The sequence below is a fragment of the Oncorhynchus gorbuscha genome, linkage group LG19 (assembly GCF_021184085.1).
Source record: "Oncorhynchus gorbuscha isolate QuinsamMale2020 ecotype Even-year linkage group LG19, OgorEven_v1.0, whole genome shotgun sequence".
In the NCBI taxonomy this organism is placed as follows: Eukaryota; Metazoa; Chordata; class Actinopteri; order Salmoniformes; family Salmonidae; genus Oncorhynchus; species Oncorhynchus gorbuscha.
Window position 1 is genome coordinate 38,870,548 of NC_060191.1, and position 24,781 is coordinate 38,895,328.

At 44.8% G+C, this 24,781-nt stretch overlaps 3 protein-coding genes across 4 annotated transcripts in view; 2 read left to right on the forward strand and 1 right to left on the reverse strand.

The window, feature by feature from the left end:
* LOC124006317 (smoothelin-like protein 2) overlaps positions 1-15,904 on the forward strand; it is a 17,599-nt gene extending 1,695 nt beyond the window's left edge. Inside the window, exons 2-9 of one of the 2 annotated variants that reach the window (XM_046316265.1) lie at positions 11,193-11,274; positions 11,390-11,632; positions 11,713-11,775; positions 11,888-11,954; positions 12,095-12,238; positions 12,553-12,676; positions 13,808-13,959; positions 14,894-15,904. In XM_046316265.1, coding sequence (XP_046172221.1) covers positions 11,193-11,274; positions 11,390-11,632; positions 11,713-11,775; positions 11,888-11,954; positions 12,095-12,238; positions 12,553-12,676; positions 13,808-13,959; positions 14,894-15,020 — 1,002 coding nt within the window. In that variant the 3' untranslated portion in view covers positions 15,021-15,904. The remainder of the gene's footprint in view (positions 1-11,192; positions 11,275-11,389; positions 11,633-11,712; positions 11,776-11,887; positions 11,955-12,094; positions 12,239-12,552; positions 12,677-13,807; positions 13,960-14,893) is intronic. The other variant, XM_046316266.1, reaches the window with a different exon arrangement.
* Positions 15,905-17,537: 1,633 nt separating this feature from the next.
* Positions 17,538-18,971, forward strand: LOC124004886 (homeobox protein SEBOX-like). Its single transcript, XM_046313710.1, has 3 exons — positions 17,538-17,568; positions 18,039-18,241; positions 18,345-18,971. Exons 1-3 carry the CDS (start codon positions 17,538-17,540, stop codon positions 18,969-18,971), a joined length of 861 nt encoding a protein of 286 aa, XP_046169666.1.
* Positions 18,972-22,203: 3,232 nt separating this feature from the next.
* On the reverse strand, positions 22,204-24,590 carry LOC124005355 (transmembrane protein 199-like). Its single transcript, XM_046314522.1, has 6 exons — positions 24,017-24,590; positions 23,849-23,922; positions 23,682-23,771; positions 23,493-23,535; positions 23,256-23,368; positions 22,204-23,011 (listed from the first exon to the last, which is right to left on the reverse strand). Exons 1-6 carry the CDS (start codon positions 24,198-24,200, stop codon positions 22,916-22,918), a joined length of 600 nt encoding a protein of 199 aa, XP_046170478.1. The 5' UTR covers positions 24,201-24,590; the 3' UTR covers positions 22,204-22,915.
* Between the last annotated feature and the right edge of the window lie 191 nt (positions 24,591-24,781).

The following is a 24,781-nucleotide window of genomic DNA, read 5'->3' on the forward strand; positions in this document are numbered from 1 at the left end:
GATGCTAGTCGGGCGGGCAGGTGAGGGCAGCGATCGGTTGAAGAATATGCATTTAGTTTTACTATCATTTAAAAGCAGTTGCAGGCAACGGAAGGAGTGTTGTATGTTGTTGAAGCTCATTTGGAGGTTTGCTAACACAGTGTCGTCTGCGTAGAGGTGGATCAGAGACTCACCAGCAGCAAGAGCGACATCATTGATATATACAGAGAAGAGAGTCGGCCCGAGAATTGAACCCTGTGGCACCCCCATAGAGACTGCCAGAGGTACGGAAACAACAGGCCCTCCGATTTGACACACTGAACTCTCTCAGAAAAGTGGTCATTCAGCTTTATACACTGGGGAGACTGGGTTGGGGTTATGGCGAACATAGAGATACATTAGAGCAGTAGATTATTTGTGAACCTCCAGAAATCTAGCATGGGCTGATAATGGCAGCCATCTTGGCAGGGATAAATGAAAGGGTTGTATTTAATTATGTGGTGGTGACAGTATGTGGTTCTGAGAGACTGTCAAGATTGTGCAATGATTCATCCAGACTCCAGAGTGTGTTTATACTAAATCATGATATTGGGGGTTGAACAGACTTTCTTGGCCACTTCACTGAGATGATGTCAGAGCTTTGACAGCAGTGGGGAAACTCGGGTCATATTCAACTTAATATTTAAACACGCAAGCGGAGTAGATACCAGATGAAAGCAATCAGGATCATTTCCCATCGCTGAACATTTTTGGTAGAAGTAATTGCTTATATTAATGTCCGTCCAGCCTCTGCAGTCTGAGAAAGAAGCTGTTCTTGTAGTGTTAGATATTCTCTTTCCTGGGAGTGATAGATCATCGGAAGAATCTCTCTCTCTCTCTCTCTCTCTCTCTCTCTCTCTCTCTCTCTCTGTGTGTGATGAATGGTTCTTCTGCGCTCATATACTGCTATCATGCTGCTGACAACATGTCGCGATTCTCTTTGTTGAGCTTACGCAACCTTTTTGAATGGACTCCATCGTGTCCTTCAGCTTTACGAGCAACAATAAACACAGTACATTGTTTCTCACTTACACGTATCCAGACATTCATTGGGACATTTGAGGGATTGAAAGAGAAAACACGTGTACTTTGTTACAGTTGATGAAAAGCTAACGCTGTGGTAGTTGGTCAGTTCTAAGGTCAAGTACAGTTTGACACTTGTTGATGAGGTTTGGGTGAGAACTCAGTGATAAGTCTGGGAAAGTTACCATCTTAGTCCTTGGTGTATTGTAAACCACAGTAGTGTCTGTTTGAAAAGTTTGAGGTTTCTCTTGACTGTATCCCAACACAAGGCCCTAAGACTATGCTGCTTTGGAAACTACAATGGTAACATACACCCTTTTATAAGGTCAATATTCAGATTTTCTCTTTTATTTGATTCCAAATCTTTCCTCTTGGCTCAGAGGTTCTTTGTTGTGTCTTGGTTGTAAACTCACAGCTGCTTACTGCAAACTAACTCTTGACTGTCTGGCACGGAGGTTGACTGTTAACTGTGACTGCTCACCCACGCAACAAACACACACAAGTACACAGCGTGTATGCAAATGACTGATGTCATGCACCTCATCTTAACAAAGCATGTTGTAAAGCATCGGAGGATTCTGATCTGATGTAAATATGTCGGTTAGTATGAAACAGAGGTTCTTTGTTTCTCATAACAGATTGTTGGACATCCCCCTTTTTGTGGCCAAAACCTTTTTCTTCAAATTTCCAAACAACCAGACAGAGATTGGATCATAACACTGTAGAAAACTAATGTGAGTTCCTCATCTATTGATCCAATTCATTCATTCTAGTGAATATTTACATGTACCCGGAACTCAACAGGGAAACACTATCCTGTTCAGATTTCCCCTACAGCCCCATCAACACCTTTCAGCCTTAATGTCCATGTCTACACTTGACACTTACATGCGACTTCTGCTATCAGAGTACGAAGATTGCATTGAAAAGACTGGTCTAGGCGGAGAAAAGTCGCATTAGGTCTCCCTAGCCACCTCAGGAGGTGGTCAGGGAAGCATTGTGTGCACAAATCCTCGGTCTGGACACAATCAGGCTACTGAAAACGCATACAGAGGGCGATGTCATCAGCTCTCCACCCACAAGTCTCCAGAAAAGAGGACACTTTTTCATGAAACATTGGAGGAAATACATTTCTAGCATGTGAGGAACGTGTTTGCTGACCTCATAAATGCTAGCCAGAGAAAAACAATGTTTTGCTAACGTGTTTGCCATCTCTTTAGCTTTGCTAGCTAGCTTGAGGTTAGCTGGCAAGTTAGCTTCAGTAGTTGGCTACTGCCATCCCAGTTGTTGTTGTTGTTGTTATGTAATCAGATTTAGCCTGTTCCGCTGTTTGCAGAATGCAAACTGCATTTGAATATAGTGTGGGAAAAGGGAATCCGGACACAATGTGGACACAGTAGACACATTTAAATGTAGGTGTAGACGTGTTTGGAATTCCATGACCAGAACTCCTTGATCAGAATACAAAAGCTGCATGAACTGTCAAGTCTAGACGCAGCCAATGAGAGTAGAGAAAGACTGTACAGTATGTTGACTTCGTAAAGTCCGATGGGGCTGTTTCAGCAGGTCTGAGGGAGGGAGTCGATTGCGCTGGGGACCTCCAGGCACATCTGAAGATGGTTTTGCAGCTCTGGAGTTAAGCGTCGCCCCACTGAGAGAGCACAGCCAATTGGGATGTGTGCGGGCCTGCACTTTCACTATAGGATTGGTTACAGTACATCTCCCCCTGTGCTTGACTGTGCCTTGGACACCTGACACTCTGATGCAGATAGATATGAGTCTCTCTTTCTGTGTTTTTATGCAGTCTTACGTGGCTGAACACGGTTCATCAGAAGTTCCCCTCAGTCCCTTCTAGCACACACCAGCTCCCCCAGAGTCTGAGGAGGACAGGCAGTGGGTTTCACTGGGATCATTTGATACTCCTCTCAATAGAGAAACTATGAGCCTCTACCACTGTGTTGGTCAAGGCTGCTGCTCTGACAATACTAGACAGGAATCCTCCTCCTCCCTCCTCCTGCTCATCCTCCACAGCCACCTACGCCAGTCAGTCTGTCCGGTCTCTGCCGGGGGAGTCACACAATGCTGCCTGTCGCCAATTACTCCACCATAGCTGCTGTCTGAAAGGGCTATTGTGTCGACATTCTGCCTCATTTGAAGTACATTGACCGAGGAGGGGATTTAGAGGAGAGGGTCACCCAGGACCCAGCCACCCCCAGACTCCACACTCTAGGCTTCAGGAATGAGTCAGTGCCCCCTCCAACACTCCCCCATTCCCTCCTCCCTTCCTCCCCTTCTCTCACAGACCTCTTCACCTCTGCTCCACTTGCAGCAGGCATCAGAATTCACTCAAGTACTCAGACACAGGCATGCTTTCACAGACAGACCACACCTGCACACCTCCAACCTCACATTCGCTACATTCCTCAGTGTACTCCCTTTGAGGAGAGAGCTCCTGTTCCCTAATAGAAGATGATCTGGATAAATTCCGCCCAGGTCACAATGTTATTTTTGACAGTTAACGTAACTACATAACACAGGACCACAGTGTGAATCCTTAGGTCCTCGCTGTCCTCGGCTGTGCTGGGCTGGGCTGTGCTGGGCTGTGCTGGGCTGGGCTGGGCTGTGCTGGGCTGGGCTGGGGTGTGTGTGTGCGTGCGTGCGTGCCTGGTTGCATGCATGTGTGTGTCTTCTCTCAGACTGAGGCATCTTCAGGGCATGTGAACCGATGGGGGGGGGGGGGGGGGGGAGACTTTATCAGTGGAAACTCCGTCAGAGCACACTCACACTGTCACCGTGGGCAAACACAGACACACACCGCGCACGTACTGTACAAACAACCCCCACAGCGTCCTGCCCTCAACACACCTCCAATGGTAGGATCCCATTGCATACACTAAACACACTCATACTATTATACAGCACACATGGAGAGGAAAGAGGAGCAGAGCACAGGTTGTATCATCAAAACGCCTCAAATCAGCTGAAAGCCAACGCTCCCTGTCACTGCTACACACACACACACACACACACACACACACACACACACACACACACACACACACACACACACACACACACACACACACACACACACACACACACACACACACACACGCAATACACCACCATTATATACTCTCTCCGCTCCTTACAATACAGGACCCCCCCCGCTATTAACATTACTCAACCACCGTCTTCTGCACTGCTGCTCAAACATGCATTTACTAATGGACTACCTTGCAGTGCCATAGGTGGGTGTGTTCGTCACAGTCTAGTATAGTCTGATGGATAGATTGTATGAATGGGGGGGAAGCATTCATCCTGCTCCAAACCAAATGACTGTTTGTGATGGTTGGCTCACGATGTGCACCTATGCACACAGCAGTGAAGACTGCTGAGGGGAGGAAGGCTCATAATAATGAAATGGCATCAAACACATGGTAACCATGTGTTTCATGTATTTGATCCCATTCCTCTCCACCTCACATCTCACACTCCTCACATCGATTTGGTGCTTGTTGTTCTCCTGATGAAGATCTGTGGACAATCGCAGGAGGTTGGTGGCACCTTAATTGGGGAGGACGGGCCCGTGGTAATGGCTGGAGTGGAATGGTATCAAACACGTGGTTTCCATGGTTTCTATGTGTTTGATGCCATTCCATTCGCTCCATTTCAGCCATTATTATGAGTCGTCCTCCCCTCAGCTACACTTCAACTATGACAGACAAAATGAGAGAAACAAATCCAGAAAATCACATTGTAGGATTTTTTTATGAATTTATTTGCAAATTATGGTGGAAAATAAGTATTTGGTCACCTACAAACAAGCAAGATTTCTGGCTCTCACAGACCTGTACTACTTCTTTAAGAGGCACCTCTGTCCTCCACTCGTTACCTGTATTAATGGCACCTGTTTGAACTTGTTATCAGTATAAAAGACACCTGTCCACAACCTCAAACAGTCACACTCCAAACTCCACTATGGCCAAGACCAAAGAGCTGTCAAAGGACACCAGAAACAGAATTGTAGACCTGCACCAGGCTGGGAAGACTGAATCTGCAATAGGTAAGCAGCTTGGTTTGAAGAAATCAACTGTGGGAGCAATTATTAGGAAATGGAAGACATACAAGACCACTGATAATCTCCCTCGATCTGGGGCTCCACGCAAGATCTCACCCCTTGGGGTCAAAATGATCACAAGAACGGTGAGCAAAAATCCCAGAACCACACGGGGGGACCTAGTGAATGACCTGCAGAGAGCTGGGACCAAAGTAACAAAGCCTACCATCAGTAACGCACTACGCCGCCAGGGACTCAAATCCTGCAGTGCCAGACGTGTCCCCCTGCTTAAGCCAGTACATGTCCAGGCCCGTCTGAAGTTTGCTAGAGAGCATTTGGATGATCCAGAAGAAGATTGGGAGAATGTCATATGGTCAGATGAAACCAAAATATAACTTTTTAGTAAAAACTCAACTCATCGTGTTTGGAGGACAAAGAATGCCGAGTTGCATCCAAAGAACACCATACCTACTGTGAAGCATGGGGGTGGAAACATAATGCTTGGGGGCTGTTTTTCTGCAAAGGGACCAGGATGACTGATCCGTGTAAAGGAAAGAATGAATGGGGCCATGTATCGTGAGATTTTCGTGAGATCAGCAAGGGCATTGAAGATGAAACTTGGCTGGGTCTTTCAGCATGACAATGATCCCAAACACACCGCCCGGGCAACGAAGGAGTGGCTTTGTAAGAAGCATTTCAAGGTCCTGGAGTGGCCTAGCCAGTCTCCAGATCTCAACCCCATAGACAATCTTTGGAGGGAGTTGAAAGTCTGTGTTGCCCAACAACAGCCCCAAAACATCACTGCTCTAGAGGAGATCTGCATGGAGGAATGGGCCAATATACCAGCAACAGTGTGTGAAAACCTTGTGAAGACTTACAGAAAACGTTTGACCTCTGTCATTGCCAACAAAGGGTATATAACAAAGTATTGACCCCACACAGCAATGCCATTAGACCCAACCAAATCATGAGAAAACAAAAAGATAATTACTTGACACAATGGAAAGAATTAACAAAAGAACTGAGCAAACTAGAATGCTATTTGGCTCTAAACAGAGAGTACACAGTGGCAGAATACCTGACCACTGTGACTGACCCAAACTTAAGGAAAGTTTTGACTATGTACAGACTGAGAGCATAGCCTTGCTATTGAGAAAGGCCGCCGTTGGCAGACCTGGCTCTCAAGAGAAGGCTATGTGTACACTGCCCACAAAATGAGGTGGAAACTGAGCTGCACTTCCTGACCACTTGCCAAATGTATGACCATATTAGAGACACATATTCCCTCCGATTACACAGATACGCAAAGGGGGGGAGAGAAAGAGACACCGAGAGAGAGAGAGAGAGAGAGAGAGAGAGAGAGAGAGAGAGAGAGAGAGAGAGAGAGAGAGAGAGAGAGAGAGAGAGAGAGAGAGAGAGAGAGAGAGAGAGAGAGAGAGAGAGAGAGAGAGAGAGAGAGAGAGAGAGAGAGAGAGAGAGAGAGAGAGAGAGAGAGAGAGAGAGAGAGGTCAGGGGTGAAGGGGGCTTGAGAAAGGCATGCGAGCAGGGCCGGGCTGGCTTGACTGGCCACTCCCCTCCCAGGCTGCCCCTGGCTCTCCTAATTACTTCCAGACAATGCCCTGTATTTCCCATCGCCGTGGTTACAGGTTCCACCGCCCTCTACATTCATTGTTGGCCGTGGGTCCCGTGGGGAGAGGGAGGGAGGACTCTGAGGGAGAAAGAGGAAGGACTCGGAGGGAGGGAGCGAGCAAGGGAGGGAGGGAGGGAGGACTCTGACTCGGAAAGAGGGAGGGAGAGAGTGGGAGGGAGGGAGAGAGGGAGTACTCTGAGGGAGGGAGGACTCGGAGAGGGGGAGGGAGAGGGAGGACTCGGAGGCAGGGAGAGGGAGGGAGGACTCAGTGAGAGGGAGGGAGGGAAAGGGAGGACTCGGAAAGAAGGAGGGAGGGAGAATGAGGTAGGATTCGGAGAGAGAGGGAGGGAGGGAAGGAGGGAGGGAGAGGACTCGGGAGGGAGGGAGAGAGAGGGAGGACTCGGAGAGGGAGCGAGGGAGAGAGGGAGGACTCGGAGGGAGGGAGAGGGAGGGAGGACTCGGAGGGAGGGAGATGGAGGGAGATGGAGGGAGGACTCGGAGGGAGAGAGAGGGAGGACTCGGGGGGGAGGGGGACTCGGAGAGAGGGAGGGAGGGAGAGAGAGGGGGGACTTGGCGGGAGAGAAAGGGAAATAGTGTTTGTTATGTTATTATTATTTATTATATATATAAATTATATTTTTACATTTTCAAACAGACAGACAACAACAGCAAAAGTTTAGTGGGAATTAGTGTTTGTATTAAACTGGTTTGCACTGGTTTGACTCAACACTTTTCATGCAGCCATACTGTACGGACTAGAGGGTGTGCTGTTTTTCGGAGCACGTGTCCTCGCACCTCCTAACTTAGCTGATTGAATCATCAGACAGTCATGTCATATCACCAGGTTTTATCGATTTGTTTTGGTGTCGGGAGGCTGGGACACCGATGTCTTGCACAGCTGGTGCCTTGTAACCCGAAAGCAGACTACTAAAGCTCTTGGACCTTGGAGATGTCGAAGTTATTGGGTGCCAACTGCCGTCCTGGGGAGTCGGTCCCATCTCCCTTCCCTCCCCTTATGCTCTCTCAATCTTACATGACCTTCCGCATCACACACACACACACATCCTACATGTCTTTCTGCGGCACGCACGCACAATCTTACATGACCTTCCGCATCACACACACACACATCCTACATGTCTTTCCGCGGAACGCACGCACAATCTTACATGACCTTCCGCATCACACACACACACACATCCTACATGTCTTTCCGCAGAACGCACGCACAATCTTACATGACCTTCCGCATCACACACACACACATCCTACATGTCTTTCTGCGGCACGCACGCACAATCTTACATTGCAGCATGCGTCACACTCTTAACGGTACATAGTCTTCCGGGATATCCAGCCCCTGACCGGAACAAAAGGTTATCTTATTTGTACTCTGGTGGCATTGGGGTATATCTATTCTAAACCTTTGACAGTGTTTTATGGACCCTGCCTTGTGACTGAAACCCTGGAAAATCCCATTGAAAGAGGAGAGATCCTGAAGCAGGTTTATAGGGGGATTAGAGGTGGGAGGCTCTCTGAAGCCCTTGTGAAGGGTATGCGTGCCCAGTTAGTTTAATACAAGGGTGTGTGTGTGTGTGTGTGTGTGTGTGTGTGTGTGTGTGTGTTGTGTGTGTGTGTGTGTGTGTGTGTGTGTGTGTGTGTGTGTGTGCTTGGCCAAACAGCCTCGCTCCCACTAACACCCATCAGATAAGGCAGGGGCCCCTGTAGTCAGGTGATGTAAAGAAAGTGTTCAAAGGGCCCCCTTCGTTTCTGTAGGACCAAGGCGCCAACCAGGGTCTCCCTGTTAAATTGCAGGCTTTGTGGGTCTTGAAAGAACAGGTGGTTTTGTGTGTCTCTCCCTCCGTGAGGACTTGCCTGTTCTACAAGGAAATTACAGAGCAAAGACCCCCTTTTATAGACCTGTGATGAGAGGCCCACTATAACTGTACTGTCTGCTTGCTCTGAACAGCTCTGATGTGTGTGTGTGTGTGTGTGTGTGTGTGTGTGTGTGTGTGTGTGTGTGTGTGTGTGTGTGTGTGTGTGTGTGTGTGTGTGTGTGTGTGTGTGTGTGTGTGTGTGTGTGTGTGTGTGTGTGTGTGTGTGTGTGTGTGTTGTTAATTTGACATTAGAAGGAGGTGCAGAGTTAGTTAACATGTGATAATGTACTGTACCCACCTGCATCAGTAATGTACCTTTTTAGGCCCAATATATTTCTATCCCTCTAATTGTCTTATTAAATTATCATGGTGGTACATTGGAAGCAGGTGTTTGCATGCTGTTCGCCATAGTCGACTGTAGCATTGTTTATTACATAGATATTTCCTCCTTATTGTGTTAAGAAACCGAGACCGCTGTTCATAGAACAACGTCCTGTATTGGAAAGGATTGGTATGTGATCAATGGAAAATGTCAATATTCCTATTAGTGAGGCTTATTGTATGGAAGGGTGGTGTTGTCCAGAAGAGCTGGCTATCTTTGTTTCTGTGCCCAACACTGTGCCCAAAACCCCGAGTGACAGGATTGTGTCATACCCCCACCCCACTCAACCCCCCCAGCCCAGTTCTCTCACAACATGCCCCCCATTTTCTTCATGTTCCATTCCGCAACCACTCAATACGCTGCACCCCTTCATTGAAACGTCATCGAACCTGCAAGACTCGCAATATAACAATCCACTTGGATTATCTTGTGTTTGCACATCAACATTTCTATTGGCATGTTGCCAGGAGGGACATGGGAAAGCTGTGATATTTACACCCACATGAAAGTGCCATGTGCCTGGGAGAACCCACTGTCCCACTCTACTTCCACCACCACCTGTTACCATCTGTATTCAGCCTCATACCCTTGAATGCTGTGTTGGCCCTGATGCTTTTTGTCCGTACGCTGCTGAACCAGGTCGGAGAGAGGGAGAGGGAGAGGGGGGAGGGGGGGGGGGGCGTTTAGGGGTGGGGTTACAGTCCTGCTGAATGGGGAGATTCTAATGTAGTTATCCACTCTCAGGTCAGGTGTGCCTCCGCAGGGAGAAGAGAGAGTGGAGGCTCCTAGAAAGGCTACATTGTTGATCCAGTGTGCCCACTAGCTCTGCTTCTAAGACGATAAGGACATAGAGGCTGAGGAACTTAACACACAGGACAGGGGGTTTCATCTTTGACCAACATCTCTGACCCCCCCCCCCCCCCCCATTTCTCTCGCGAGTCTGTGTAGCAGACTGAGGGCTTTTCCACATTCCCTACATCAATTCACGATTTCCTCCAAATATTTTATAGTTCCCCACTGATAATTCAATGACTCACTCCCAGGGACCGGGGGATTTGTTGTTCCAGTGTGGCGGAGAGAGGGGCTGTTGTGTGCTCCTGCCTGTGTTGTGTGGAGAATTGGTGTGCGTGTGTTGCTCTGTGGGGTGTCCCTTGATTCCTGGTCATCCTCTTAAATATAGATTTGAAAAGGGCATTCCTACTCTTTGACATTTACTTTGGTCCGAGATCAGATCAAACCGAGGGTACCCTCTACCTTCAATCGCTACTATCCTAAAAGATTTGCCTACTTTTATCTTCAGGCCCAGAGCACCACAGTCTCACACACACACATGTCTGGTGGCCCATTCAGACAGGAGGAGAAGCGTGGCTTAGTACAGAACGTTTCCAGGGCTGGGACACACCAAGACAGGAGGAGCTTGGGTTTCAGCCAGAGCATCAGGGTTGATCAGGGCTCAGGGGCTTCCATGGTTGACTGGGGGAAATTTGTCTCCCCCCCATCACCTTCTCCCAGTGGGACAGTCAGCTGTTCCCAGCTCCCTTCGGCCCTTCTTAATGCAGTCTCTCTCTCACTCTCACTCTCTCTCTCACTCTCACTCTCACACACACACACAACCCAGCAGCAGCAGCATTCCTCTCTGCTGAGGTCACCTGGCTCCTTTCTCTCCTACAGCTCAATTACTGACTTTATTTTCACTGGGAGGAATGTACCCTTTCTTTGATAATAACTGTATACAATAACTTGCATTGTATGTGCATACATGCATGTGTGAGAGCAAGAAAGAGCAAGTCAGAAACATTACACATCCTCCACAGACAAATCACACAGCCCTCAGTCACTTCCTGGTTGTCTTCCTGAAAGGCTCCTCTGTGGATTGGCTGGTTAGTCAGGCACACAGTGTACTGAGCCCAGTCACGTACTAATGAAAGTAGTAGATGTGGTGCGGTAGTAACGTGTGTGTGTGTGTGGGGGGGGATTTAACGAGATAAAAATGGAACAATAATGTTCCTTAGCCATGGGAACTTGAAACATGTCAGCACTCTGAAATGACTTGATCTGACCATGTATCGGATAACATGCTTATTTTGGCATCCAAAAGTTGTTCACATGTTTTAAAGGGCCTGTCATCAAAACAGAAGACACTGTGACACCTGAGTAGTCTGGGGTGGGGTGTTCATGTGAATCTCTCTCTGTGTCCTGTAGAGTATTGAACGTGAGGAGCCAATAGAGGTGGATCCAGCCCCTGTATCCCCTGCACTGGAGAATGGACACTCTACTACCCCAGGTAATGACTGTTCTATTCTCTACCATCTCAGCTACAGTAGAAATACAGCCATACTTACCATCCCATGTACTGTATGAGGGGATGTACTGCATTTTCTCAATGCTTGTCCAATCAGAAAACTCGACTGTGTCACATGGAAAAAGCTTGCCAGCCAATAACAACGTCCCGTATGAAAGCACGGCCCCTGTTGCCATGCGGATGCCCCACCTACCCATCACCGCCACAACCAAAACGGCTGACCCCTCAATTATGAAGAGCGAATCTCCCACCAGTCCTGTACGTTCTCTGCCCTCGCCTGTATCAGAGCCTACTAACAACAACCAGCCTCAAACCATCCCAGAATCCCCCATTCAACCAGGTAAGAGGCACCAGACATCAGCTAAAAGCTCCGTAAGCCATAATATCCTTTGAAACACCTTTTGTCTTTTTTCTGTTTAGTGTCTTCTATGAAGACATGGACCCCCAGTCTCAGCCGAGGTCTGGGCTCTCCTCGCCTGTCAGGTAAGAGGGATCTATCAACTCGGGCCTGTTACTAGAACTGGAACTAACCAGACTCACACAATGTTTTATTCCCACAGTTTTCCTTATCTGTTCTTTGATTTGTTATTTGCAGAAAAGTCCTTGTCCGCTCCCCCGAAGTCCGTGACTTACTCTGGCCTCATCCAACACAACACAGACGGGTGAGTGAACTATTCTTTACTCAGTCCTAGAGAAGTGAGATAGTCCATGCTTTAACCCACATGCCATAACCCACTTGCCATTTTGAATGTCCTCATTGTGGCCCAAGTTGATGTGTGACACTCTGTCCTCCGACCCGCAGGGTGGAAGATGTGGGCGGGGTCCTGCCCTTTGGGAGGGGAGTTGAGCGGAGGCGGGAGCTGGTGAGGTCACAGACGTTGCCGCGCAACATTGGCGCTCAGGCCCGCTGGTCCATCTTTGAAAAGCTTGATTCTGAAGCCAGCAGGTACCACCGTCTCTCCTCCCACCATCATCTCTCTTTCTATGCCATCCGTCCCTAAACTGATAGGTCCTCTCCTTTTCCCTTGTATTATCCCTCCTTTCTCCTGGGTAATTCTTAACTCATGCTTTGGTTGCGTCCCAATTCTCTACACACTCTCATTCTCTCTCTCTCTCTCTCTCTCTCTCATTTAACAATGGTGGACAAACACCACTCAAACACGGGAAGTGTGCAAGTGTACACTTCGGGAGAGAATAGGGACACAACCTCTGTCATGTTTGCTGGCTCATCGTGTTGACCCCTGTCCCCGTTCCTCTCAGTAGGTCCAAGCCCATGGACTCCAAGCCCAAGCTGAAGCGTTCTCAGAGCTTTGGTGTGTCCAGTGCCAGCAGCATCAAGCAGATTCTTCTGGAGTGGTGCCGTTCCAAAACCATAGGATACCAGGTGAGACTGTGGTGACAGAACACGGCTACACACCGGAACAGAGTCCTGGGCCGTATTCACAAAGCAAACTCAGAGTAGAGGCTGATCTAGGATCAGGTCCACCTGTTATGAATACACCTCTATAGTGGCCAGTAACAAAGATGATGAATATGGAACTGTCATCGGGTCACCTGAAATGTGTCCACTACACAGGATCAGTCTTTTGTCATTTTTGCTAGCTCCTGAAGAGGGCATTAAAATGACTCTCCTGGTTTCTCCATGGGTTAAACCATTAGCACATAGCGGAGCGTTGATGTGTTAATGAGAAGCAACTTGCCATGGTTATGCTGCATACTGAACTAAGCGTACTATTGTAGTATAGTGTGTGTGTGTGTGTGTGTGTGTGTGTGTGTGTGTGTGTGTGTGTGTGTGTGTGTGTGTGTGTGTGTGTGTGTGTGTGTGTGTGTGTGTGTGTGTGTGTGTGTGTGTGTGTGTGTGTGTGTGTGTGTGTGTGTGTGTGTGTGTGTGAGAGAGAGAACATGCATATCCGTGTGTGTTTGAGTTACGGCTCATTGCTTGGGCTGTTGGCTTCACTCTGCAGCAGCTGTGCCAGTCTGTCCATGTGGCTCTGGTTAAACAGAGAGCTGACACGGGCCAAGGCCGGCCCTGCAGAGCAAACAGCACCGGCCGATTCCCGCAGGCAGTTCCTCCTCACACTCAAATTAGAGACCTGACTGGCGCTCAACAAACATGACTAGTTGTATTTTCCCACCGACACACTGAGATTTTTATAGGCTAAAGGACACAAAAACCGTGAAATTACACAGTTCTGAAATCATGTCCAATTGGAGAGAAACTGAGCGAGACGCAGGTAGAGGAATTGAGGATAAAGAACCATTCAGGATTCCTCCTCTGTTTTCCACATTATGACAGTGGGGCCGACAGAGAAACCTGGGAGAGGTAATTTCATAAAGTTAGAATAGGTCGTTTTTTTTTGTCTGTCTGGTTTATTCTTACGTCTCTTTTACGGTACCTCGGTATCCCCCCCCCCCCGCTAAACACATGTGCAAATACACCACGCACACTCAGAGACATTTACAGTCCAGACACACACACAACCACACACTCCTAACTCTGTCTCTCCGTCCCCAGAACATAGACATCCAGAACTTCTCGTCCAGTTGGAGTGACGGCATGGCCTTCTGTGCCCTGGTCCATTCCTTCTTCCCCACTGAGTTTGACTACAACGTGCTGACGCCTGCCGACCGCAAACACAACTTTGAGCTGGCCTTCGGGACAGCAGAGTACGTGACTTTTACATTGTCATACGCGTTATGTATACGTTCTGTATTTCTGAGCATTGTACACACACCCATATGCACCTCTGTCTTAAATAATGTTGGAACGATTCATACATTCATTATGTCGGAACATTGTTAGATCATATCAGTGGGACAACGCTTTATGTATCGGGCCTATTCATGTGCATTTCCAATGTCGCTCTCCCCTTGGTTTGGTGAAGCTATGGACACTACAGTGCTGTGCTTGATATGAAGGCGATCCCAAGTTACCTGTGTAGATACATTTAGAGTCCCAGTGTCCCTGGCCACCCACACAAGGAGAAATAACATGAATGGAATCGCCTTCAGATTCCATTAATTGATACGTGGAACATTGTAGCACTAAGATGACCTTACAATGTTTCTGTTGCATCTTGGTAAATAGTGTCTCCAGGCCCACACGTTAAGCCAGCGAGGCAGCCGCTGCCAGAGAATACCCTCTCCCCTCCCCGGGTCCCCGCAGTAACCTCCTCTTCCCTCTGCTCTGCTTCCATCCGCTCCTCTCACATTCCTCCAGCCTGACCTCCCCACTGAGAACACAGCTGCTGCAGCACAGCGTCTCGTAGTCCTGCTGACACATGGATGCATGCAGAACACTGACACAGTATAGATCAAAACCATGTGTGCCTCTAGCCACATACAGAGAGAGTTCTAACACATGAGCTTCTGTACAATACCACAAATTAGTCAACATTGTTCCATGTGATCTATTTGCCTGGTCCCAGGTCTGTTTGTCTTGTCTTAACAACCACTCCGAATTATCATAAATATGAGTTGGGGAAAACAGTTGAAACAGATCTGGGACCAGGCTAATGAACGATCAGCCCCTTTAACTAAGGAATGACATAAATAGCCCTAGTCTCCTCCTTACTTGTGCCGTGCCCTCTGTCTGATTCAGGGAGAAGGCGGGCTGTGACCGGCTCATCGAGGTGGACGATATGATGGTGATGGGGCGCAAGCCGGACCCCATGTGTGTCTTTACCTACGTCCAGTCCATGTACAACCACCTGCGCAAGTTTGAGTGATGAACGAGGACCTGGCAGCTACTCGACAACATCACTGCCCCACCACCACTACCACCACTCTCTTTGCCTTCAGCGACAGCAGCAATGCACACTGAGAGATGACACTTCCCCCTGCTGTAACGGACAGAGTATTACATGTATTTCTCCATTTTGAGAGATGTTTCACTCTGCCATGTTGAGTGCTCACAGCTATTTCACAAGTACAAAAGACTGTGTTATCTCTGTTTATGTATGAGTGGCTGGGTGATATTCGCTGAAAGTTCTGTGTTATGTTTCAGAGAGAGGGGAAGGATCTTTTCCCCCATTTTTTTTGGTGACCGACCATGTTTAAGGCTTATATTGGCACAGTTGCTGTTTGAGAGAATGGGACAGGTTGCTGAATCAACTCTTCACTGGGGAGAAAACCTAGTCCCTTTTGAAGAAGCTGCAAGAGGACTTGGACAGTAGGCCTATAACACTGGACCAAGGACAAAGGACTGTGGATCCAGAGGATTGACCCTGTGGATCAGTCTACATCCGATGTTATCATCATTTGGTTCCTTCCAGAGTTATATTTGTTCAGGCCTCATTTACTTTATTGTCCCACTGTGGTTTCTCAGACCTGAATGTGTCTACAAAAGGCTTTGCATTGCAGCACAATAGAGAAGCTATACCAAAGTGTGCCTTTACATCAGCCGAACAGAGGAACTAAAGTACACTCACTATAAAGTTGAAGGGTATGCCATTTAACGAGCTAGAACTGCAAAGATTACCTGCACATATGTACCCACTAGATGCAAATGTAAAACGGCCTATGTTCATAGTGTTATTGCTATGGTTGTGATTTTTATTTTATTTTCATAGACAAAAAAATCCTGAATAAATTGTTACTTGTTTCACACGCACCATTGTATGGGTTGTCAGTTCATTAATTAACCTGAGTTAACTTTTTGTAATTTTAGTGCACAAAAAAAATGTATCATGATTATTTGTCTGAAAACATCCAAAATACATCATCTATATGTGTTAAAGAAAATGTGCTTTATCAATTTACCGAATTTTGAATACCATTACTTTGGACAAAATCAAGACCTTAAAATTGTCAGCTAACGTCAATTCACCTTGAACTCAACAAAACATTTCACCATTTGTTGGATTTAGGTTAAAAGTTAGGTGGAAAAAAATACGAAATGCCCTTACATTGATGACTTTTTGCAAATCCAGTCAGTTTTGCACAATATCATCACAGATTTTTTGGTTTGAAATGACTTGCAAAACTGATAGAGACATACCCCAAGCGATTTACAGCTGTAATCGCAGCAAAAAAAGTGGCGCTACAAAGTATTAACTTAAGGGGGCTGAATAATTTTGCACGCCCAATTTTTCAGTTTTTGATTTGTTAAAAAAGTTTGAAATATCCAATAAATGTTGTTCCACTTCATGATTGTGTCCCACTTGTTGTTGATTCTTCACAAAAAAATACAGTTTTATATCTTTATGTTTGAAGCCTGAAATGTGGCAAAAGGTCGCAAAGTTCAAGGGGGCCGAATACTTTCGCAAGGCACTGTATATATATATATATATATTTAAAGGTTTTAGCAATACTTTAGCAATAAATGCACACATTTGAGGACCAAAATATGATTTGATAATTTTGCATGATCCCTTCACATAAAAGGGGGAAAAGGAATGGGGTGGGCAAGTCAATTGAAATCATTACTAATTGGCTCATTAAAAAAGAAGATCTGGAGTTGGGTTTTGCACAATGTGTATTCCTCTAAACCCTTCCAGCTTCGTTCAGAAATGTACATTTTAGGATTTGTGTACGTTGGTGTATTTAGAGTTTTTCTCAGAAATTGTAAGACTGTTAATGGGAATGGAAAACGATCACTAGGCTAATTGACTTCAATACACAGGCTGTGAAACCAGCCTTTGAAGTTGCTAGGCTTTTTCCTGTATAAAATAATAGTTAGGCTATAGTAAACTACTTACTTTTACTTTTCGTTCATCCTAACAGCAAATGGTGGGCTAAATAACAAATATGACTCTCGCAGTGAACATGGTAGAATACATTAGGCCTATGCAGATTGACTCTGCTTGGTGCGTCCAACAAGGTCTGCCTGCCCTGCGGCTCTAACCTCCACGGGGTTCCTCTTTGCAGTCGATTGCCCTGGGATGAGATCTGACAGTCTGACACAGGGAGTGTCAGACAATAGCGACAGCGGAAACAGCGGGTTTATACACCATTGCTGCTTTCATCTGTTTCTTGTCAATTCGTGGCAACGTCACCATCTGCAATTCAGGATTAGAGAAGTGGGCACTAGGCTCCACTATAGGCCTATAACACCTGAACGTGCCCAGATTAATTTGGAGTGGACCGTGGGCGGTTTGTGATTGAGATGGGAGTTCCCGCTATAAGAGGGCACCGCTACCCAGCAGTGAGCGTATTATTTACGTATCAACAGACCGAGCTGTAGAATTATGTCTCTCTTCATCAATCATGAATTCACTGCACACAGACTGACTGACCAGAAAGAGATGAATTTTACAGCACATTTTGGAGACCAAGGTCAGTGTAAAGGTAGGCTATGTAAATAGTTTTCAAATGTTCAGGCTGTTGGCCTATGCGTAAAAGCTTACCATCAACGTAAAAAAAATCTGTTACAATAGTGACAGTTATATTTGTGTATCGACTTTTATAGTGTCCTTTATGATTATTTTATTATGAATAGCATTTATTAATTAAATTGTCAATACTCTGTCTAGATGTACCCTAAAATCAATAGAGCACAAAGAAACAAACAAAAACAAAGAATATCATAATATATAGAAAGATATCCATTGACATGAACAGGAATGAAGATGAAAAGAAAACGAAAACATGCGGTACATTTCTTTTAATAATTGTCTTGAATAATTTTATAACACTATACCGGTATTTTGGACTACTCTTAAATAATCATCTATGAACCATATGTTTGGCCAAATTTCAACTTCAATTTTCAATTCTCACATTTTTTGTTTTTTGTTGTTGTTAAGACGTGAGGAATGACAATGGACTTTCATCACCTGAACCTGAGAGAAGCGGGTGTACAGAGGGCCAAAGGAAGCGCAAAAGAACCATCTTCAGCCACGCACAATTGTCTGAGTTGGAACAAGCTTTCGCGCTGACGCCGTACCCAGACATCACTCTCCGTGAACGCTTGGCCGCACATACGCATCTACCTGAAAGCAAGATACAGGTTTGTGCAGTGATTATAACTAAAAGTTAGTTATTGACAATGTATATATCTATGCATTCAGGCTAGATCAACATATTTACCTGACTCTACTCTTTGTTCATAGGTGTGGTTCCAAAACAGACGGGCAAGAAGTATCAAGAGTGGAAGACTCACCAAATCAACTAAGCCTACTTCTGGAAGAGGAGGTGCAACATGCCAACCTCTCCCAGTGGTTCCCTCCCCTGGTCCCTCCTTCACTCCAACCACAATGGGGGAGGTGTTCCGACCAGACCAGATTCAGTGTGACGATGGTCAGCAGTTCTACTCCGACTGGATCCGTCTCTACAGCAACCCTGTCTCTCATCAGCCTACACCCGTCTCCCCAAACCTGGCAGAATCCCTACTGTGGGAGGAAGACCGCCGATCTCACCTGGGATCTCTTGCTACTACCACTGCACCCATTGGAAGGCAAGCACACGCCACGCGGCCATACCGGGATGGGTTCAACCAGCCCTGTGTGGGCACCTCAGGGTATAGGAACTTTAATCTACAGACTCTAGCTGTCTCACAGGAAAGATATAGTCATCAAACCTCAGTGGACCAGGTTGTCACCTCCCATCCACAGCAGATGTATTGGGATGTGACTCAAGGACAGGGTCATCATCCTCAGGTGGGCCCCCAGACCTCCATCGGATACATCTCAGACCTGATCTATAATGCTGCTATTGTCACCAACTTCCTGGAGTTCTGATGTCCTGTCCCTGCTTACCTATAGCCTGGTTGTCCCAGCTCTGGTGGTGCTGTCTTGCCATGAGGTGGCAAGACAACACAAACAGATGTGGGACCACTAGGCTATACCGCTTGCCCAATACAGTACCTTCTGAAAGTATTCACACCCCTTGACTTTTTCCACATTTTGTGTTTCAGCCTGAATTCAAAATGGATTCATTATTTTTCTCATCCATCTACACACGATACCCCACAATGACAAAGTAAAAACATGTTTTTAGACATTTAAGCAATTTTATTGAAAATGAAATACAGAAATATAACATTTACATAAGTATTCACACCCCTGAGTCAAAATACTGTAAACTCACCTTTGGCAAGGATTACAGCTGTCTTTCTGGGTAAGTCTCTTGAGTTTTGCACACATGGATGGTACAATATTTGCACATTATTCTTTTTAAAAATCTTTAAACTCTGTTAAATTGGTTGTTGATCAATGCTAGACAGCCATTTTCAAGTCTTGCCATAGATTTCCAAGACAATTTAAGTCAAAACTGTATCTACGCCACTCAGGAACATTCAATGTCATCTTGAAAAGCAACGTCAGTGTACATTTGGCCTTCTCCTGTGAATTTGTCTCCCAGGTCTGTTGGAAAGCAGACTGAACCAGGTTTCCCTTCAGGATTTTGCCTGTGCTTAACTCTATTTTGCTTTAAAAAAAATCCAAAACAAAACTCCCTAGTCCTTGCCGATGACAAGCATACCCATAACATGATGAAGCCATCACCATGCTTCAAAATATGAAGAGTGGGACTGAGTGATGTGTTGTGTTGGATATGACCCAAACATAACGCTTTGTATTCAGGACATAATGTACATTTCTTTGCCACATTATTTGCAGTTTTACTTTAGTGCCTTATTGCAAACAAATTCATGTTTTGAAATATTTTTATTGTGTACTGACTTCCTTCTTTTCACTGTCATTTAGGTTAGTATTGAAGAGTACCTACAATGTTGTTGATCCATCATCAGTTTTCTCCTATCACAGCCATTAAACTCTGTAACTGTTTTAAAGTCACCATTGGCTTCATGGTGAAATCCTGAGCAGTTTCTTTCCTCTCCAGTAACTCAGTTAGGAAGGACACCTGTATCTTTGTTGTGACTGGGTCTATTGATACACCATCCAAAGTGTAATTAATAACTTCACCATGCTCAAAGTGATATTCAATGGCCATTTTTTTTACCCATCTACCAATAGGTGCCCTTCTTTTCTAGGCATTGGAAAACCTCCCTGGTCTTTGTGGTTGAATCTGTGTTTGAAATTCACTGCTCAACTGAGGGATCTTACAGATAATTGTATGTGTGGGGTACAGACATGAGGTAGTCATTCAAAAATCATGTGAAACTCTACTATTGCACACAGAGTGAGTCCATGCAACTTATTATGTGACTGTTAAGCACATTTTTACTCCTGAACTTGAGGCTTGCCATACATAACAAAGGGGTTAAATGACTCAAGACATTTCAGCTTTTCATTTTTAATGAATTTGTACAAATTTCTAAAAACATAAATCCACTTTGACATTATGGGGTATTGTATGTAGGCTGTAACACAACAACATGTGGAAAAGATTAAGGGGTGTGAATGCTTTCTGAAGGCACTGTATGTGTGTTGTCTGTCTCTCCACAGTGGCAGAATCTGTGACCAATTGACCAATTTTGTTTGTTTTTATTTTGTTGTTAAATGTGTGAATCTTATGTCTGCCATTAGCTTGTGAATAATCGTAATAATCGTTTAATTCATCCAAAGAGGAATATATTGATGTATTTCACCATAGTAATGATTGATTAGAAGTTTAATATGACCTTTTTTAAAAGAGTTAAATGATATAATATATGGTTACAGAGATAGGATTACCTATAGGATAGCCCTCTCGTAGTTTTATTTTCTAGGGTCTTTGATGGACAAGCAGCTTTCTGTGGAGGACAAGAGGACCCATATGCATTACATACTGTAATGTTACATAGTTGTTTACGGAGGTATTTGTATTCTACCTGACATAGAATCAGGTCTCATAGATCCATTTGGTCTGTTATTCATTCTAGGCGGATTTGATTCAACATTTAATGTTTCCGGGAGTATTATCTTTCAAAATATCCTGATTAAAATGATTTCTTGTGTCAAGATACCATGACAGAAATAATTATTTTCCAAATAAAAACTTTTTTTTCTCCAATAATATGGGTTGGACAGAGATAAAATGAATAATAAGAAATAAATTAAAACTGAAGCTCAGCGTCTATCAGCTTACCAGCTCTTTAATTCTAGCTGGGTTTAAGGTCTCCAGTGAAGTATTACATGTGAGTAATACAGTCAAGATAGGACAAGAGCACTATGACAGTTCACCCCGGCCTGCTGGACAGTGATCTCTCAATATCATAATCATCTTTAATACCAAATAATCTTTCAATAAACCCTTAATCTGGGTGTCAAATCTCAGATCTTTGAGATACTTTTTTGTATTCCAGATGTAGTTACATCCTTTAATCTTTCAACCGATAGGAAAGGAAATTGTCCAGAGATACAGTATCGGTGGGGGAAAAGTCCTAACACAAGCCAAAGTCAGATACCGTAGTAAAATGGTTTTGAATCATGAAAAGAGATACGTGTTGTCATGGAACAGATTTAAGTACTACACAGCTCCCAGGGTAACTATAATTGGTTTGTTTGTTTGTGGCCTGTAAAATCCATCTTGCTCTCTAATTCATCTCGAAACAGATAAGTGCCGATCGGCAGTTGAAGACAATACAATAATGAATAGGAGTGATAAGCCTTTCATAGTGTGAATGTGTTAACTGTACTCAGTCTGATGTGAGACAATTGTTACTCAAAGTTTACCACTTGCCTCAATTTACTGTAAATGGACAGGTACAATGGACAAAAACAACTGAATCTATTTTATTTCTAATAGAACATGGAATAGCCTTAATATTACCAGGGCTAATATGGTCAATGTAAGGGTAGAGTGGGACAAGAATTGTTATGAAGCAGCTCAAAACTTCCATCCTTACCATAGAGGGGGTTTGTGTACACACACACACACATACACGTTTTTCAGTCAAAATAAAGAAAAACCTTTGAATGAGTAGGTGTGTCCAAACTTTGGACTGGTACTGAATGTATGTATGTATGTACATATGTATGTATATATATATATATTTTTTTTTACATTGAACCAAACTGATCTTAGAGGTTGTAATTACATGGCCTCTAACTTTATTGAGTAGACAAACAAACAATATTGACTACACAGAAACACACTGAAGGAGTGTAAAGTACAGTATGAATAAACTATTGTATGGAAAAATCCCAGATACATCCTAGTAGGAAATGATCCTACATTTTCTTTTAAATTGGGTTATTTTAACAGGCCCTATGAAAGCAAAATGGATGGAAATAAATAGCTAAATATCCCAATATGTTTAGTGCACATTAGTAAATAAACAAGTTGGGAAACACAGAGTCAACGTCATCATGATAGAAAAGAGATGGTAAAACACAAGCAACTTTTACATCTGGGTCACATTCAAGATCTTCACACTGATCCGTTTTCAATTCATGAATAACGTGGGACAATTCTTATCACTAGTTTTGGGGTTAAGTCAAATCTGTACATCGACTTCCACTCAGGTAGCCTAGCGGTTATGAGGTTGGGCCAGCATCCGAAAGGTTGCTGGTTTCGATTCCCCGAGTTGACTAGGTGAAACATTTGTTGATGTGCCCTTGAGCAAGGCACTTAACCCGATCTGCTCCTGTAAGTCACTCTGGATAAGAGTGTCTGCTAAATGACTAAAATGTCATGGAAATTTAACCCCTTTGATTTCCGTTTTTGAAGTCCACTGGTCGGTCAGGTAAGGGCATAGTTCTCCAGCAATGAGTTTTGTTGATAAGAACACTGACTGGTGCTATGGTTCTCCTAGCTCTCCCTCCATGGTCCGTACCAGAACATACAGCTCTGCCAGGCCGACGACGGACGCAGCAATCACTGCAGATATCACCCTCTGAAACACACATTCAAACATGTCAACAAAGATACTGATTCTTAAACGGGGTTTTGAAATGTATGTTTCTTCATGATTACATTTTCAAACAAGATTTTTGGTCATTTACAACACAATGCAGTACTAGCTTAATCATCGCTTATCACACAATCGAGGTTTAAGTGACACTATTAATCTCGTCAGTCAATAGGGGTGAACGCTTGCCCAGCTTGTACGAGTGAGGGATCTTCGTATGAATTCTTACCGCCGTTGTCTCTGTGAAGAGGTATTGACTGCCGAGATAGGAGCAGGCAAACGTAGCCACCACTGTCACGAGGAAGTTTAAGACAGTCACAACAGCAGCTTTGGCTGAGCGCACTAGGGACAGACCACACACACATGTCAATATTAGATGAGGGAAGGTTGAGGAAAAGGTAGATGGAGACGATAGTGACAACCTTAAGAGACTGATTGCATGCAACTGTTTGAAACCCATAGTAACCTTCTTTCCCAAAGTCCGCCAATGTCTCACGACGATTCATTTGCTGGGGGGGGGGGGGGGGGGGAGAAGTACTCGCATGAATCAACAACAACCAAAACACTAAGCGCTATCATATATTTAAGCTGGTGGCCATATGTCAATCCAATACGTACAGTAGGCTACATGCAGAGTGTGGACTGTGCAATTCACCTGAGTGTTTACATTCCGTGTGATCCTGTTGTATTCTTCATTGGCCAACTTGGCTCTGATTCGCTCCAGACGAGCCACGAGCACAGGGTTCTGTCACAAAGAGGGCATAATGCTTTAGTGTAGTCCTCATGATGGGTGTCAAATTAAGGGGTCGAGATCTCACTTACTCTGGGGGGCGTTTCAACCTCAGGCAGGTGCAAAGAGCTGTCCTCCAACAACTCATTAAGGTAGAAGGGTTGACCTGAGAGGAAGGTAAAGTACACATAGGCTAGTACTTCATTCGTGAAATGTAAAGACCTGTGCCACTGTGCTTCTAGAACTGTGTTCGTACATACCATTGTCGAGCAGACATTTATGAAGTTTCCTTGCAGTTCTGAAAGACAGCGTTGATGGCTGTTCCCTTTGAAGGATATCTTCCAATTCTTTCTGTAGTTCTGTTGGAACTGAAGCCTCATCCTTCTCCAGCAAGTCTCTTACCCTCTCTCGAAATGTGTTTCCAATCACAAATGACGACGCCATTCTCTTTAGCTAACGTTAAGTGTCAGACTTATGTAGTTAGTTAGAATGAAATGTGCTGACAAGTGGCTGGATTAGCTAGCTGTTGTTCGCCCGTAGCTGGCCGGGCAGAGTTTGCCAGCTGATCTAGCTAGCTACAAGAAAATAATGCTCTGGCTTCATGTATAGCTAACAACGTTAGCTAGCAAACCTACGACCAGGAGCAAACGTTGGCAGTTTATAAAGATGATCCATTCCCAATTCTTCCCAAATGGATACATTTAGTATTAATCTAATCATCGTATCAAGTACCCATTTTAAGTTGTTCCGATAACGATGAGAGTTTAGCTAATTTTACAAATATAGAAATAAATACAACCGACAGAGAACGCTGTCTTGGAATCGTCTATGTTCACCTTGTGACAGGATATGACGTACGTAGCTACTTCCACTAAAACATAATAAAAAATACTGTGTTACTAAACCTTAATACATCCAAAATATTAACTATCAACAGAAGTGTACGGCCTTTTATTCCTTTTCGTAATGAAACGTATATCTCTATATATTCTGAATAATGTAAATCCTCATGGCTTATCCATTTT

Bases quoted from the DNA above. Each gene is read 5' to 3' on its own strand.
- LOC124004886 (XM_046313710.1), top strand. From the start codon at position 17,538: ATGAATTTTACAGCACATTTTGGAGACCAAG. The intron at 17,569-18,038 runs GTCAGTGTAAAG...GTTGTTGTTAAG, and splicing joins AGCACATTTTGGAGACCAAG to ACGTGAGGAATGACAATGGA. The intron at 18,242-18,344 runs GTTTGTGCAGTG...CTTTGTTCATAG, and splicing joins TACCTGAAAGCAAGATACAG to GTGTGGTTCCAAAACAGACG.
- LOC124005355 (XM_046314522.1), bottom strand. From the start codon at position 24,200: ATGGCGTCGTCATTTGTGATTGGAAACACATTTCGAGAGAGGGTAAGA. The intron at 23,923-24,016 runs GTATGTACGAAC...CCTTCCTCTCAG, and splicing joins TAAATGTCTGCTCGACAATG to GTCAACCCTTCTACCTTAAT. The intron at 23,536-23,681 runs GTGAATTGCACA...CCCCCCCCCCAG, and splicing joins CACGGAATGTAAACACTCAG to CAAATGAATCGTCGTGAGAC.